Source organism: Erithacus rubecula, assembly GCF_903797595.1.
Source record: "Erithacus rubecula genome assembly, chromosome: 3".
NCBI classification, from domain to species: domain Eukaryota; kingdom Metazoa; phylum Chordata; class Aves; order Passeriformes; family Muscicapidae; genus Erithacus; species Erithacus rubecula.
The window spans coordinates 67,773,551-67,787,721 of record NC_136689.1 but is presented as its reverse complement, the minus strand read 5'-3'; the positions used below and the strand labels follow the sequence as shown (position 1 = coordinate 67,787,721).

Below are 14,171 nucleotides of genomic sequence, written 5' to 3'. Positions count from 1 at the left end.
GAAAGGAGTTAATGGCAGCCTGTTCCAGGTATTGCTGAGCATCCTTTGTAGATGTGTGTGTTTGGATAATACCTGAAGAAACACTTAGAGAAAAATGGGAACCAAAGTATACATTAGTACCAGATGTCCCTGTGAGGTATTTGCAAGGCGAGTACCTTTGTTTCATGAGCCCAGGACACCTGGGTTTATTCCCTGAGACCTGGTTCTGGTCCTATAACAGAGAATGTAACAGAAGGACACATGGTGCCTATGCAATATTTGAAGGATGAAGCCTTGATTATATATATGTGTATATATACATATATATATATATACACACATATATAATTTTTTTTTGGTACTGTTGTTTATCCTATGAATATTTTCTTAGGCACTTTAGTTTACCTGTATCATACCAAAGACTCAGCTGCTTTCCTTGTATTGGGATGTGTTCTGTGGGTGCTGTTCCTGGACTAATAAATGGATTGTAATGGCTGCACGGGTGTTTTTGTCCTCCTTCAATCCTAAATGATACGCGTCCTGTCCAGGGTGAGGCGGGAGTCAGAAACCCTTGTGGCAGAGCCCCGGGGGCGGTGTCGCTGCCCCGGGCCAGGCGGGGCGCGGTCCCGCGGGTGTCGCCGGCCGGGCAGGGCTCGGCCGCGCTGGGGCTGCGCTGCGGGAGGGGAGCGGGGCGGCCTCCGCCCTGTGCCCGCCCTCGGGGCATCCTTCGGCCGCGGGGCGGCATCGGCAGCGAAGGCGGAGATTGTTCCTGGGCTCCCGGAATCGCAGCGCTTGTCGGGCAGCGTGAGGTGCGGGCTGTGCAGGGCTTTGGGTGCAGGGCTCGCACGGTGCCGTAAGGAAAGGAAAGTGAAAGCGCGCCCGGGGCTGTTGGTTTGGATGCTGGGACGGGCGGTGCGGGTGTTTTCCTTGGCACAGAGCTTGATAAAAGAGCATTGGCGAGCTGCCGTGCCGATTGCGTGTCTGCAGGAGAGCGCTGGCAGTGATACTTGGAATTTGTGTGGGAGGGCTGTGCAGGAAATCCCCAAATTCTGGTATAAACTCCTCCCCGTATTTGGGTCGGAAAGGAAGCATCAAACCCGCCAGTTCTGCTTTAAGAAGTGTGGGGAAAGCTGCTGTGTGAGTGGAAGGCGTGGGGGTGCCGTGTCTGTGAGTCTGAAGAAATTGAACGTGGATTTGCCAGTAGAAATCCTTCCAAATTCCAGATATAATGCGAGGAATTTTGTTTTGTTTTGCTTTGTTTTGTTTTGTTTTTTCTTTTACTGTATAAATGCCATGAAGTTGGAGTGAAAAGTGAAGTTATGGGTAATGTGGGGAAGAAATATCTTCTTCTGCTGTGACTGATATTTGCTTGGTGTGGCTGGGGTTTTAGGGGTTTTGGGAAGTATTTTTTATGGGGTTTTTGTTTGTTTGATTGTTTGGTATTTGATTTTTTTTTTGTTTTGTTTTTTTTTTTTGGTAAGCCATTGTTGCATTTATGGTAACATTCTTGCCGGTTTGTTTCCTTTTTTCCAAGGTCCTTTTGTCGACTTCTCCCAGCCCAGCTGGCAGGTTCAAACCCAGCGTGCACACAGACACAAGCTGCAGGTACCACTGAAGGTGTGTTCACTTACAGAAGATAGGAGTTTCAAGTTCTACTGTTCTGCTGTCTGACTTTGGCTGTGGTTGCTCTAAAAAGGCAAATTGTTTTCTGTGTGAAGTCAAGAGAAACTTGTTTCAGGAAGTTCTTATCAAAATTGTTGTAGTGACTAATCACCTCAAATGATGGCACACTGTGTAGGTATGGGATTGAAATCCAGTAGTGGACTCAAAATGGATGAATTAATTCGAATGTGTAGGATGGGATCTCAGGTGCTTATGGCACCAAATCAGTCTCCAGTGAGGTGATCATTTTGCAACCTTTGCTGCCTGGAAATGACTGTTGTGTATTTGAATAAATGAGTTCCATTCTTGTTCTGTGTTTTATGTGCCAGGCTCAGAAGCATGGAAAGCCTCTGTGCAGCAAACACCACTTTTGCACTGGACCTGTTAAGAAAGCTGTGTGAGAAGAAAAGTGGTCAGAATGTGTTCTTTTCACCATTTAGCATTTCTTCTGCTTTGTCTATGGTTTTGCTGGGCTCAAGAGGTAGCACTGAAGCCCAAATACGAAAGGTAGGTTAAAATAAAGTTAGTGGATGGCATTTGATGGGATCATATGAGCAAGAGATGGATCTTACAGTCTGTAACGTGCACTTTTACTAAACTGGAATTTCCACTGTGGTTTGAGAGATCAGAGCTCTTCCTGTGGTGTGTGTATGAACAGAACCCATTTTCTTTGTTTTCTAGTGTGAGTTTTGTTCATTATCAAATAAAGATGTTCCTGGGTTTGGTTTTGGGGGGATTTTTTGTAGTTTTTGATGCCGATCTTCCTTAATATGTAATCATGAGGTGCCTGGAATTTTTTTATTGATTAATTGGTGGCTACAGAAATTATTGTGTTTCCTTCCTTGGGCTTAATATCACATGATACCTTTTCTGAAAATGAAGAGAGACACATAAAATTATTTTTAAAATTCCACTGTCTACATTTCACACCAGTATCTGAAACTTGATTTCCTCCTCTTTAAAAATTTGCTCAGGTAGCACATATCTCTTGGCATGTGTTTTATGTAGGACCTGACAATATTAAGTGCAGAATCAGTCATTATGGTTTGGATGTTTGCTTCCGCTGCAAAGTGGGAGAGGAGTATACACCCATAATTTGTTTCTAAATCCTTTAAAAAAAGTTTCTCAAAATAAATGTTGTTGCCATAGTTGGAGATACTCAAAATCCATCTGGACACAGTCCTGAGCTACCAGCTGAAGATGTCCCTGCTTGAGCAGGGCTTTGTAGCAGATTGTCCCAAAGGACCCTTCCCAGCTCAGAAATTTTCTGTGATCCAGTAGTGCTTGGCTTGAGGCAAGGAAAATCAGGACTGCTGCCTCTGCTGCTCCTGAATTTATTATTTCTGCAAGCACTGAGGATGTTGGTCTTTGTGCAGGTGCTTTCTCTGAACAATGCTCAGGATGCTCACAATGGGTATCAATCCCTTCTGTCTGAAATTAATGATCCAAACACCAAATACATCCTGAGAACTGCGAACCGACTCTATGGAGAAAAGACTTTTGAGTTTCTTGCAGTAAGTAGCCATTAAATTTGTGGCATTTCATGGGATAATGTACTTGCTACCACTTTTCTCTGGAGGTGAATGGCAGGGTTTAGGGTTTGCCTTCCCGATTTTCTGTGCTGACAGTCAGGAATGCAATTGCTTCTGACACAGCCTGGTGTCTGAACTTGGTGGAGAATCTTGTGTAAATAATTTATATTTGTATTCTAATTGGACCTGCCAAGCAGGGTAAAATTCATCAGTGTCACTTGAGGGTTCTCTCATCCCTCCATATATTTTGCTGTGGGACAAATGGTTTATGTATCTCTTGGCAAAAGACTTACAAAAAAATTTAAAAATTCATAGGTCGTGTCCCTGAAGCTCAAAATAAAAACAAGAAAAAATCCCCACATTATTGTCAATGGAGTGTAGAAGTTTGTAGTAGAGTGCCTAAGCCATAAAAATAGTATGAGTTCCTAGTTCAAAAATGTGATATAATTCCTAGGAAGAACTTGTAAGCCAGAACTTCAGTGGCTCTATATGAAGCTGGGGAAGCTAAGCTGACAGATTGCCTTGGGAAATGTAAAGATCATCTGTGTCTGAATGAGAGTAAAATCTCTTGCTGAAAATGTGTTGTGACTGTCCCTGTTAGTCATTTATAGAGTCGAGTCAGAAGTCCTACCATGCTGGCCTAGAACAGATGGACTTCCTGCATGCTTGGGAGGATGCCAGGAAACAAATCAATGGCTGGGTGGAGGAGAGGACTGAAGGTGAGTGCTTTGCCAAGTGCCCAGTTGTGTTAAATGGCAGCCATGGTTTGGGTAGACACCTACTTCAGGATGTAGCACTGTGAATTCAAACCACTGAAATTTCAAGCTGTTGCTGTGTGTGGTACATCATTCTCTTCTCTATTGTGTGTTAATTACAGAGTGCATAATATACTGGATAATATGAGATATAATTCGATCCATGTCAACCTATTAATTAATGTGGGTGTATTCTTGGTATCCTAAAGGAAAAATTCAGAACCTGTTGGCAGAGGGGATTCTGGATTCTCTGACCAGACTTGTGTTGGTGAATGCCATCTATTTCAAAGGCAACTGGGAAAAGCCTTTCAGGGAACAGAATACCAGAGAAAGGCCATTCCACATTAATAAGGTATGATGTGCTAAACCCCTGACTATACCTGGTTAGGTGGATATTGTCTGAAATGACCACCTTTAAGAAGAATCTACTTTTTCTCAAGCAGTGTTACCATGGGTTTGCTATATGAGATTCCTTATGCCCTCTTCCTATCCTAGGAACACCCTCTCTGCTGGGTTTCTCTGAACTTTCACATAATTACTAGAATCTTTTATAGAGCAAAAAGATGTGAAAACTTGTGAATTTACGTCTTCTTCAGTCATTGCTTTCCTGCTGCATTTCTGCCCCTGAGCCAATATAAAATAAATGGGAAAGAAATTTCTTTTGAAGAGCTGTGTTCTGTGCAGTCTTGTTTTTAGAAGGAGATCAGTGCTCTTGGGGAAGACTTGGCCCCTGGTATGGGCAGCCATGGCTGCCCCTCAGGATCCCCTGCAGCTCTGGGTTGGCCTCCAGAAGTCTTTAAAAAGAATTGGTCATGTGCCTTCCTTAACTCAGCTGCTTGAAGCAACAGTTTTGGAAAATCGAAGCTCTCATGCCTGTCTGGAACTGTCTATTCCCCCAATGGTGAAATAAATCCAAGAATGTTTGATAGTCCTCATAGAACTTTAAAATAAGGGAATATTTCTGCTACCCCAGACTACCTGCAGAGGAATTAGTGACTGTTGGGCTGACTGGGTTCCTGACAGCTTACTCTCTCCCTGTGGGAATGTACTGAAAAACATGCAGGAGTATCCAGAGGCATTATTCCATTTTCTGTTTCATGAAGCTGTATAAACTTAAAACTGGGTTTCTAGATGCAACACCAACAGGATATAGGGATGATGAATAATCAATCTCCTTTTGTGTTCTGGTTGAATATTGTGCATTATGTTTACCTCCTGATTTCCAGAAGAGAGTAATTTGGCTGCACTCTGTGGTGTGTGATCAGTTCTTCTTGGTCAAATCCTAAAAGGCCCTGAGTAACTTGCTGCCTAGTTCATAGTTTGAGAGCAGCAGAATAACTCAGCAGTAACTGTTGACATCTCTTGATTTCTAGAATGAAACCAGACCTGTGCAGATGATGTTCAAGGAGGCAAATTTTAACATGACCTACATTGGGGACTTCCAGACCAAAATCCTTGAGCTGCCCTATGTGGGTAATGAACTGAGCATGATCATCCTGCTCCCTGATGCCATCCAGGATGGATCCACAGGCTTGGAAAGAGTAAGTTGTTGATCTGAGTGCAAGGACAGCCTGAATCCTTCCAGGGAAGAAAGTCTGATATTGCACAGAGATGTGCAGTTCAGTTGCAGAGCAATGGTGTCGCTGGTGCTCAAGGCCAGCAGAAATGTCCCTCTGCTGGCTGTCCCCAAAGTGCCTGCCCCCTATGGCAGTGCTGCTCCTTTAGGCAGAGGCTCTGGAGGAAGAGCTGGCCCTGCTCAGGGACAGAGGTCAGCTATGGTTGTGGTGAAGGCACAGTATGGTGATGATGGAATGTGGAGGGGGATTTTGGGTGGGCTCTTTGGAAGTCCTATGGCTTGTCCTATAGGTGTTGTGTGCTGAGCAGCTGGCAGGTGGTGTGTGGCTCACTGCCTGGAAAGAGGCTCACAGGAAAGGGCAGGAGGTCTTTTGAGGTGAGGGTAGCATACAGGTTTGGGCTCTTTGGCCCTCTGGGCAAGGAGTTTATCAATACAGTTTCTTCAGTCTTTAATTCTGCTATAAAAATGAAAAGCAAAGCCCCACAGTCTTCATGCCGAAACCACAGAAAGGGAAAGATGCATGATATGTGTTGTGTGAAGAAACACAAAGAAATCACTACGTGGGCTATGAAATGTTGATTTAATTCACATTATAATTAAGTAAATTTGGAATTTTTCTTCAGCTGGAAAGAGAACTTACATATGAGAAGCTGATGGATTGGATTAGACCTGAAGTTATGAACTCTAGAAACGTGAGGGTGTCTTTACCCAGATTTAAACTGGAAGAAGATTACAATCTTAAACCTATTTTAACAAACATGGGGATGCCTGATGCATTTGTTAAAGGGAAGGCAGACTTCTCAGGAATCTCATCTGGGAACGAGCTGGTACTCTCTGAAGTGGTTCACAAGTCCTTTGTGGAAGTCAATGAAGAAGGAACTGAAGCAGCTGCTGCCACTGGGCTGGTCATGAATCGCTGTGCTGTTGCGAGAGTTCCGGATTTCACTGCTGACCATCCCTTCCTCTTCTTCATCAGGCACAACAAAACTCACAGCATTTTGTTCTGTGGCAGATTTTGCTGTCCCTAAGGAGCAGATATCTTAGTACCAAAGGTGCCATCACACAATCAATTTACATTTCTCTGAAACAAGGTGACTCGTTTTGCACTAATTGTCTCTTTCAGCTGTGCCTGAACCCTCTTGTGTCATCTTGATTTTGGGATTGGCAGGAACATCTGAGCTGTTCAGACAAACACAGCACCTGTCATGTCCATTCCCTCCTGCACCTGGGTGCAGAGATCTCCAGGTTCTTGCTGACACAGGAACCATCCCACTTGTTCCAGGGGCACCTCCTTGGAGCTTGACTTCACTTCTGTTGTCCAGCAGGCAGAGTCAGGCAGTGAGAGCCCATGGGAGAGCAGGAGTTACTTTTGCTTGTGACAAGGCTGGAGCACATTTGTAGCTGCTCTCCCCTTTTACCTTACAGTCTCATCCATTTAGTGCCTGAATACATTGCCTGGAACTGAAAGGAGTTAATGGCAGCCTGTTCCAGGTATTGCTGAGCATCTTTTGTAGATGTGTGTGTTTGGATAATACCTGAAGAAACACTTAGAGAAAAATGGGAACCAAAGTATACATTAGTACCAGATGTCCCTGTGAGGTATTTGTAAGGCGAGTTCCTTTGTTTCATGAGCCCAGGACACCTGGGTTTATTCCCTGTCACCTGGTTCTGGTCCTATAACAGAGAATGTAACAGAAGGACACATGGTGCCTATGCAATATTTGAAGGATGAAGCCTTGATTATTTATATAATATTTTTTGCTGCTGTTGTTTATCCTATGAATATTTTCTTAGACACTTTAGTTTACCTGTATCATACCAAAGACTCAGCTGCTTTCCTTGTATTGGGATGTGTTCTGTGGGTGCTGTTCCTGGACTAATAAATGGATTGTAATGGCTGCACGGGTGTTTTTGTCCTCCTTCAATCCTAAATGATACGCGTCCTGTCCAGGGTGAGGCGGGAGTCAGAAACCCTTGTGGCAGAGCCCCGGGGGCGGTGTCGCTGCCCCGGGCCAGGCGGGCGCGGTCCCGCGGGTGTCGCCGGCCGGGCAGGGCTCGGCCGCGCTGGGGCTGCGCTGCGGGAGGGGAGCGGGGCGGCCTCCGCCCTGTGCCCGCCCTCGGGGCATCCTTCGGCCGCGGGGCGGCATCGGCAGCGAAGGCGGAGATTGTTCCTGGGCTCCCGGAATCGCAGCGCTTGTCGGGCAGCGTGAGGTGCGGGCTGTGCAGGGCTTTGGGTGCAGGGCTCGCACGGTGCCGTAAGGAAAGGAAAGTGAAAGCGCGCCCGGGGCTGTTGGTTTGGATGCTGGGACGGGCGGTGCGGGTGTTTTCCTTGGCACAGAGCTTGATAAAAGAGCATTGGCGAGCTGCCGTGCCGATTGCGTGTCTGCAGGAGAGAGCTGGCAGTGATACTTGGAATTTGTGTGGGAGGGCTGTGCAGGAAATCCCCAAATTCTGGTATAAACTCCTCCCCGTATTTGGGTCGGAAAGGAAGCATCAAACCCGACAGTTCTGCTTTAAGAAGTGTGGGGAAAGCTGCTGTGTGAGTGGAAGGCGTGGGGGTGCCGTGTCTGTGAGTCTGAAGAAATTGAACGTGGATTTGCCAGTAGAAATCCTTCCAAATTCCAGATATAATGCGAGGAATTTTGTTTTGTTTTGCTTTTTCTTTTACTGTATAAATGCCATGAAGTTGGAGTGAAAAGTGAAGTTATGGGTAATGTGGGGAAGAAATATCTTCTTCTGCTATGACTGATATTTGCTTGGTGTGGCTGGGGTTTTAGGGGTTTTGGGAAGTATTTTTTATGGGGTTTTTGTTTGTTTGATTGTTTGGTATTTTTGGTATTTGATTTTTTTTTTGTTTTGTTTTTTTTTTTTTGTTAGCCATTGTTGCATTTACGGTAACATTCTTGCCGGTTTGTTTCCTTTTTTCCAAGGTCCTTTTGTCGACTTCTCCCAGCCCAGCTGGCAGGTTCAAACCCACCGTGCACACACAGACACAAGCTGCAGGTACCACTGAAGGTGTGTTCACTTACAGAAGATAGGAGTTTCAAGTTCTACTGTTCTGCTGTCTGACTTTGGCTGTGGTTGCTCTAAAAAGGCAAATTGTTTTCTGTGTGAAGTCAAGAGAAACTTGTTTCAGGAAGTTCTTACCAAAATTGTTGTAGTGACTAATCACCTCAAATGATGACACACTGTGTAGGTATGGGATTGAAATCCAGTAGCGGACTCAAAATGGATGAATTAATTCGAATGTGTAGGATGGGATCTCAGGTGCTTATGGCACCAAATCAGTCTCCAGTGAGGTGATCATTTTGCAACCTTTGCTGCCTGGAAATGATTGTTGTGTATTTGAATAAATGAGCTCCATTCTTGTTCTGTGTTTTATGTGCCAGGCTCAGAAGCATGGAAAGCCTCTGTGCAGCAAACACCACTTTTGCACTGGACCTGTTAAGAAAGCTGTGTGAGAAGAAAAGTGGTCAGAATGTGTTCTTTTCACCATTTAGCATTTCTTCTGCTTTGTCTATGGTTTTGCAGGGCTCAAGAGGTAGCACTGAAGCCCAAATACGAAAGGTAGGTTAAAATAAAGTTAGTGGATGGCATTTGATGGGATCATATGAGCAAGAGATGGATCTTACAGTCTGTAACGTGCACTTTTACTAAACTGGAATTTCTACTGTGGTTTGAGACATCAGAGCTCTTCCTGTGGTGTGTGTATGAACAGAACCCATTTTCTTTGTTTTCTAGTGTGAGTTTTGTTCATTATCAAATAAAGATGTTCCTGGGTTTGGTTTTGGGGGGATTTTTTGTAGTTTTTGATGCCGATCTTCCTTAATATGTAATCATGAGGTGCCTGGAATTTTTTTATTGATTAATTGGTGGCTACAGAAATTATTGTGTTTCCTTCCTTGGGCTTAATATCACATGATACCTTTTCTGAAAATGAAGAGAGACACATAAAATTATTTTTAAAATTCCACTGTCTACATTTCACACCAGTATCTGAAACTTGATTTCCTCCTCTTTAAAAATTTGCTCAGGTAGCACATATCTCTTGGCATGTGTTTTATGTAGGACCTGACAATATTAAGTGCAGAATCAGTCATTATGGTTTGGATGTTTGCTTCCGCTGCAAAGTGGGAGAGGAGTATACACCCATAATTTGTTTCTAAATCCTTTAAAAAAAGTTTCTCAAAAATAAATGTTGTTGCCATAGTTGGAGATACTCAAAATCCATCTGGACACAGTCCTGAGCTACCAGCTGAAGATGTCCCTGCTTGAGCAGGGCTTTGTAGCAGATTGTCCCAAAGGACCCTTCCCAGCTCAGAAATTTTCTGTGATCCAGTAGTGCTTGGCTTGAGGCAAGGAAAATCAGGACTGCTGCCTCTGCTGCTCCTGAATTTATTATTTCTGCAAGCACTGAGGATGTTGGTCTTTGTGCAGGTGCTTTCTCTGAACAATGCTCAGGATGCTCACAATGGGTATCAATCCCTTCTGTCTGAAATTAATGATCCAAACACCAAATATATCCTGAGAACTGTGAACCGACTCTATGGAGAAAAGACTTTTGAGTTTCTTGCAGTAAGTAGCCATTAAATTTGTGGCATTTCATGGGATAATGTACTTGCTACCACTTTTCTCTGGAGGTGAATGGCAGGGTTTAGGGTTTGCCTTCCCGATTTTCTGTGCTGACAGTCAGGAATGCAATTGCTTCTGACACAGCCTGGTGTCTGAACTTGGTGGAGAATCTTGTGTAAATAATTTATATTTGTATTCTAATTGGACCTGCCAAGCAAGGTAAAATTCATCAGTGTCACTTGAGGGTTCTCTCATCCCTCCATATATTTTGCTGTGGAACAAATGGTTTATGTATCTCTTGGCAAAAGACTTACCAAAAAATTTAAAAATTCATAGGTCGTGTCCCTGAAGCTCAAAATAAAAACAAGAAAAAATCCCCACATTATTGTCAATGGAGTGTAGAAGTTTGTAGTAGAGTGCCTAAGCCATAAAAATAGTATGAGTTGCTAGTTCAAAGATGTGATATAATTCCTAGGAAGAACTTGTAAGCCAGAACTTCAGTGGCTCTATATGAAGCTGGGGAAGCTAAGCTGACAGATTGCCTTGGGAAATGTAAAGATCATCTGTGTCTGAATGAGAGTAAAATCTCTTGCTGAAAATGTGTTGTGACTGTCCCTGTTAGTCATTTATAGAGTCGAGTCAGAAGTCCTACCATGCTGGCCTAGAACAGATGGACTTCCTGCATGCTTGGGAGGATGCCAGGAAACAAATCAATGGCTGGGTGGAGGAGAGGACTGAAGGTGAGTGCTTTGCCAAGTGCCCAGTTGTGTTAAATGGCAGCCATGGTTTGGGTAGACACCTGCTTCAGGATGTAGGACTGTGAATTCAAACCACTGAAATTTCGAGCTGTTGCTGTGTGGTACATAATTCTCTTCTCTATTGTGTATTATATGCAGAATAGATACTCTTTTGAATGGTATTAAATATAATTCGATCCATGTCAACCTATTAATTAGTGTGGGTGTATTCTTTGTATCCTAAAGGTAAGATTCAGAACCTGTTGGCAGAGGGAACTCTGAATTCTCTGACCAGACTTGTGTTGGTGAATGCCAGCTATTTCAAAGGCAACTGGAAGGACCCATTCTGGAAACAGAATACCACAAAAAAGCCATTCCAAATTAATAAGGTATGATGTGCTAAAACCCTGACAATACACTGTTAGGTGGATATTGTCTGAAATGGCCACCTTCAAGAAGAAATTTAATGTTTCAGGGAGGGTTACCTTGGGTATGCTATATGATATTCTTTATGTCCTCTCCCTTCCCTAGGAACACACTCTTTCCTGAGTTGCTCAGAACCTTCACATAATTACTACAAACTTTCGTATAGCACAAAGACAGTTGATAAATCTTGTAAATTTACGTCTTCTTCAGTCATTGCTTTCCTGCTGCATTTCTGCCCCTGAGCCAATACCAAATAAATGGGAAAGAAATTTCTTTTGAAGAGCTGTGTTCTGTGCAGTCTTGTTTTCAGAAGTAGATCAGTGCTCCTGGGGAAGACTTGGCCCCTGGTATGGGCAGCCATGGCTGCCCCTCAGGATCCCCTGCAGCTCTGGGTTGGCCTCCAGAAGTCTTTAAAAAGAATTGGTCATGTGCCTTCCTTAGCTCAGCTGCTTGAAGCAACAGTTTTGGAAAATCGAAGCTCTCATGCCTGTCTGGAACTGTCTATTCCCCCAATGGTGAAATAAATCCAAGAATGTTTGATAGTCCTCATAGAACTTTAAAATAAGGGAATGTTTCTGCTACCCCAGACTACCTGCAGCAGCATTCAGAGGCTGCTGGAGTGACTCGTTTCCTGACACTTTGCTCTTTCCCTGTGGGAATGTGTTGAAAGACCTGGCAGGAGTATCCAGAGGCAGTATTCCATTTTCTATTCCCTGCTTCCCTGCAGCTGTGGAAGCTTAGAACCAGGTTTCATGATGCAACACCAATATTGGGCTGAACTCCTTTTGAGTTGTGGTGGAATATTGTGTGCTACTGCTGCTCGTGGCTAGTTTATATCTCAGGCTTTGCAAAAGGCAGTGGTGGTGATGCCTTAAGTTTTAGCCTTTATATTTTTCAAATCATTGCTGCTTAGTTGATGACTCTAAAACTCCATAAACTGTCAGCTAGTGTTCTCCCTTTTTTTGAGACAAAACAGTTTCTCTCTAAGCCTGAAACCAAAGGACACCTCATCTTCTCAGGCCTCAGAAAATGTAAACAAAAGTGAAATAGAGAGGAAAAAATGTAACCATGGCACTCCATTGCCTGAAACTGTATTTGGACAATTAACCTCTGATATGCAAATAGACCAAACTTGCATCTGGCTGAAAAACCTGTGACAGCTGCCCATCCATCTTGGGTGTAGTTTCTGTGAGACTCCTGCAATGCCCAAGGTGTACCCTTTGAAGGCCTAAAAATAAATATCTACCTTTATCATCTAACACTGTTTAGCCTCTGTTCTAGGTGGCCTCTCAAGGGATCAGTGGGGCTGAACTCTGTGGTGTGTGATCAGTTCTCTTTGGTCATATCCTAAAAGGCCTTGAGTAACTGGCAGCCTGCTTTGTAGTTTGAGAGCAGCAGAATAACTCAGCAGTAACTGTTGACATCTCTTGATTTCTAGAATGAAACCAGACCTGTGCAGATGATGTTCAAGGAGGCAAATTTTAACATGGCCTATATTGGGGACTTCCATACCAAAATCCTTGAGCTGCCCTATGTGGGTAATGAACTGAGCATGATCATCCTGCTCCCTGATGCCATCCAGGATGGATCCACAGGCTTGGAAAAAGTAAGTTGTTGATCTGAGTGCAAGGACAGCCTGAATCCTTCCAGGGAAGAAAGTCTGATATTGCACAGAGATGTGCAGTTCAGTTGCAGAGCAATGGTGTCACTGGTGCTCAAGGCCAGCAGAAATGTCCCTCTGCTGGCTGTCCCCAAAGTGCCTGCCCCCTATGGCAGTGCTGCTCCTTTAGGCAGAGGCTCTGGAGGAAGAGCTGGCCCTGCTCAGGGGCAGAGGTCAGCTATGGTTGTGGTGAAGGCACAGTATGGTGATGATGGAATGTGGAGGGGGATTTTGGGTGGGCTCTTTGGAAGTCCTATGGCTTGTCCTATAGGTGTTGTGTGCTGAGCAGCTGGCAGGTGGTGTGTGGCTCACTGCCTGGAAAGAGGCTCACAGGAAAGGGCAGGATGTCTTTCGTGGTGAGGGTAGCATACAAATTTGGGCTCTTTGACACTCTGGGCAAGGAGTTTATTAATAAAGTCTCTTGAGTCTTTTGTTTCCCTATGGAAATGAAACCCCTACAGTCTTCGTGCTAGACCCAGGGTAAAAAAAAGATGCATGTTATATCCAGAGTGAAGAAACACTCAGAAATCACTACTTGGGTTATGTAATATTGATTCAATTCTCATTGTAATTAAGTAAATTTGGAATTTTCCTTCAGCTGGAAAGAGAACTTACATATGAGAAGCTGATGGGTTGTATCAGTCCAGAAAATATGAAGTCTACATTGGTGATGGTGTCTTTACCCAGATTTAAAGTGGAAGAAGATTACAATCTTAAACCTGTTCTGAGCAGCATGGGGATGCCTGATGCATTTGAATTGAGCAAGGCAGATTTTTCAGGAATGTCATCTGGCAAGGAGCTGGTGCTCTCTGAAGTGGTTCACAAGTCCTTTGTGGAAGTCAATGAAGAAGGCACTGAAGCAGCTGCTGCCACAGCTGTGCTATTGTGTGGCTGTTCTGGAATAATGGCCACAGCAGAATTCACTGCTGACCATCCCTTCCTCTTCTTCATCAGGCACAACAAAACTCGCAGCATTTTGTTCTGTGGCAGATTTTGCTGTCCCTAAGGAGTAGATACCTTGGCACCAAAGGTTCCATCACATAATAAATTTACATTTTTCTAGAACAAGGTCACTTATTTTACACTAATTCTCTTTCAGCTGTGCCTGAAGCTTCTTCTGTAGTCTTGATCTTTGGCTTGGCAGGAATATCTGAGCTGTTCAGACAAACACAGCACTTGTCATGTCCGTTCCCTCCTGCACCTGGGTGCAGAGATCTCCAGGTTCTTGCAGACACAAGAACTTGTTCCAGGAGCATTGCCTCGGTGCTGGAC

At 44.1% G+C, this 14,171-nt stretch overlaps 2 protein-coding genes across 4 annotated transcripts; both read left to right on the top strand.

Annotated features, from left to right (window-relative positions):
• Positions 1–678: 678 nt before the first annotated feature.
• LOC306799970 (serpin B6-like) lies at positions 679–7,406 on the top strand. 3 transcript variants are annotated; one of them, XM_079301652.1, is made up of 7 exons: positions 679–788; positions 1,971–2,148; positions 3,018–3,155; positions 3,775–3,892; positions 4,138–4,280; positions 5,302–5,469; positions 6,128–7,406. In XM_079301652.1, the coding sequence occupies exons 2-7, from the start codon at positions 1,981–1,983 to the stop codon at positions 6,530–6,532; spliced, it is 1,140 nt and encodes a 379-aa protein (XP_079157778.1). In that variant the 5' UTR covers positions 679–788; positions 1,971–1,980; the 3' UTR covers positions 6,533–7,406. The 3 variants fall into 3 exon arrangements, with proteins under 3 accessions (XP_079157778.1, XP_079157779.1, XP_079157780.1); XM_079301653.1 differs by lacking the exon at positions 679–788 and adding an exon at positions 1,570–1,596; XM_079301654.1 differs by lacking the exon at positions 679–788 and adding an exon at positions 1,572–1,621 and having other exon boundaries at positions 1,977–2,148.
• Positions 7,407–7,540: 134 nt separating this feature from the next.
• Positions 7,541–13,967, top strand: LOC306799974 (leukocyte elastase inhibitor-like). Its single transcript, XM_079301665.1, has 7 exons — positions 7,541–7,715; positions 8,894–9,071; positions 9,942–10,079; positions 10,699–10,816; positions 11,060–11,202; positions 12,678–12,845; positions 13,498–13,967. Exons 2-7 carry the CDS (start codon positions 8,904–8,906, stop codon positions 13,903–13,905), a joined length of 1,143 nt encoding a protein of 380 aa, XP_079157791.1. The 5' UTR covers positions 7,541–7,715; positions 8,894–8,903; the 3' UTR covers positions 13,906–13,967.
• The last annotated feature ends 204 nt before the right edge of the window (positions 13,968–14,171 follow it).

What these genes read in the sequence shown, in the direction of transcription:
- LOC306799974 (XM_079301665.1), top strand. Translation starts at nt 8,904, where the DNA reads ATGGAAAGCCTCTGTGCAGCAAACACCACTTTTGCACTGGACCTGTTA. An exon ending in CTGAAGCCCAAATACGAAAG is followed by an intron (nt 9,072 to 9,941) that starts GTAGGTTAAAAT and finishes GTCTTTGTGCAG; the next exon opens with GTGCTTTCTCTGAACAATGC. An exon ending in GATCCACAGGCTTGGAAAAA is followed by an intron (nt 12,846 to 13,497) that starts GTAAGTTGTTGA and finishes ATTTTCCTTCAG; the next exon opens with CTGGAAAGAGAACTTACATA.
- LOC306799970 (XM_079301652.1), top strand. Translation starts at nt 1,981, where the DNA reads ATGGAAAGCCTCTGTGCAGCAAACACCACTTTTGCACTGGACCTGTTA. An exon ending in CTGAAGCCCAAATACGAAAG is followed by an intron (nt 2,149 to 3,017) that starts GTAGGTTAAAAT and finishes GTCTTTGTGCAG; the next exon opens with GTGCTTTCTCTGAACAATGC. An exon ending in GGCCATTCCACATTAATAAG is followed by an intron (nt 4,281 to 5,301) that starts GTATGATGTGCT and finishes CTTGATTTCTAG; the next exon opens with AATGAAACCAGACCTGTGCA.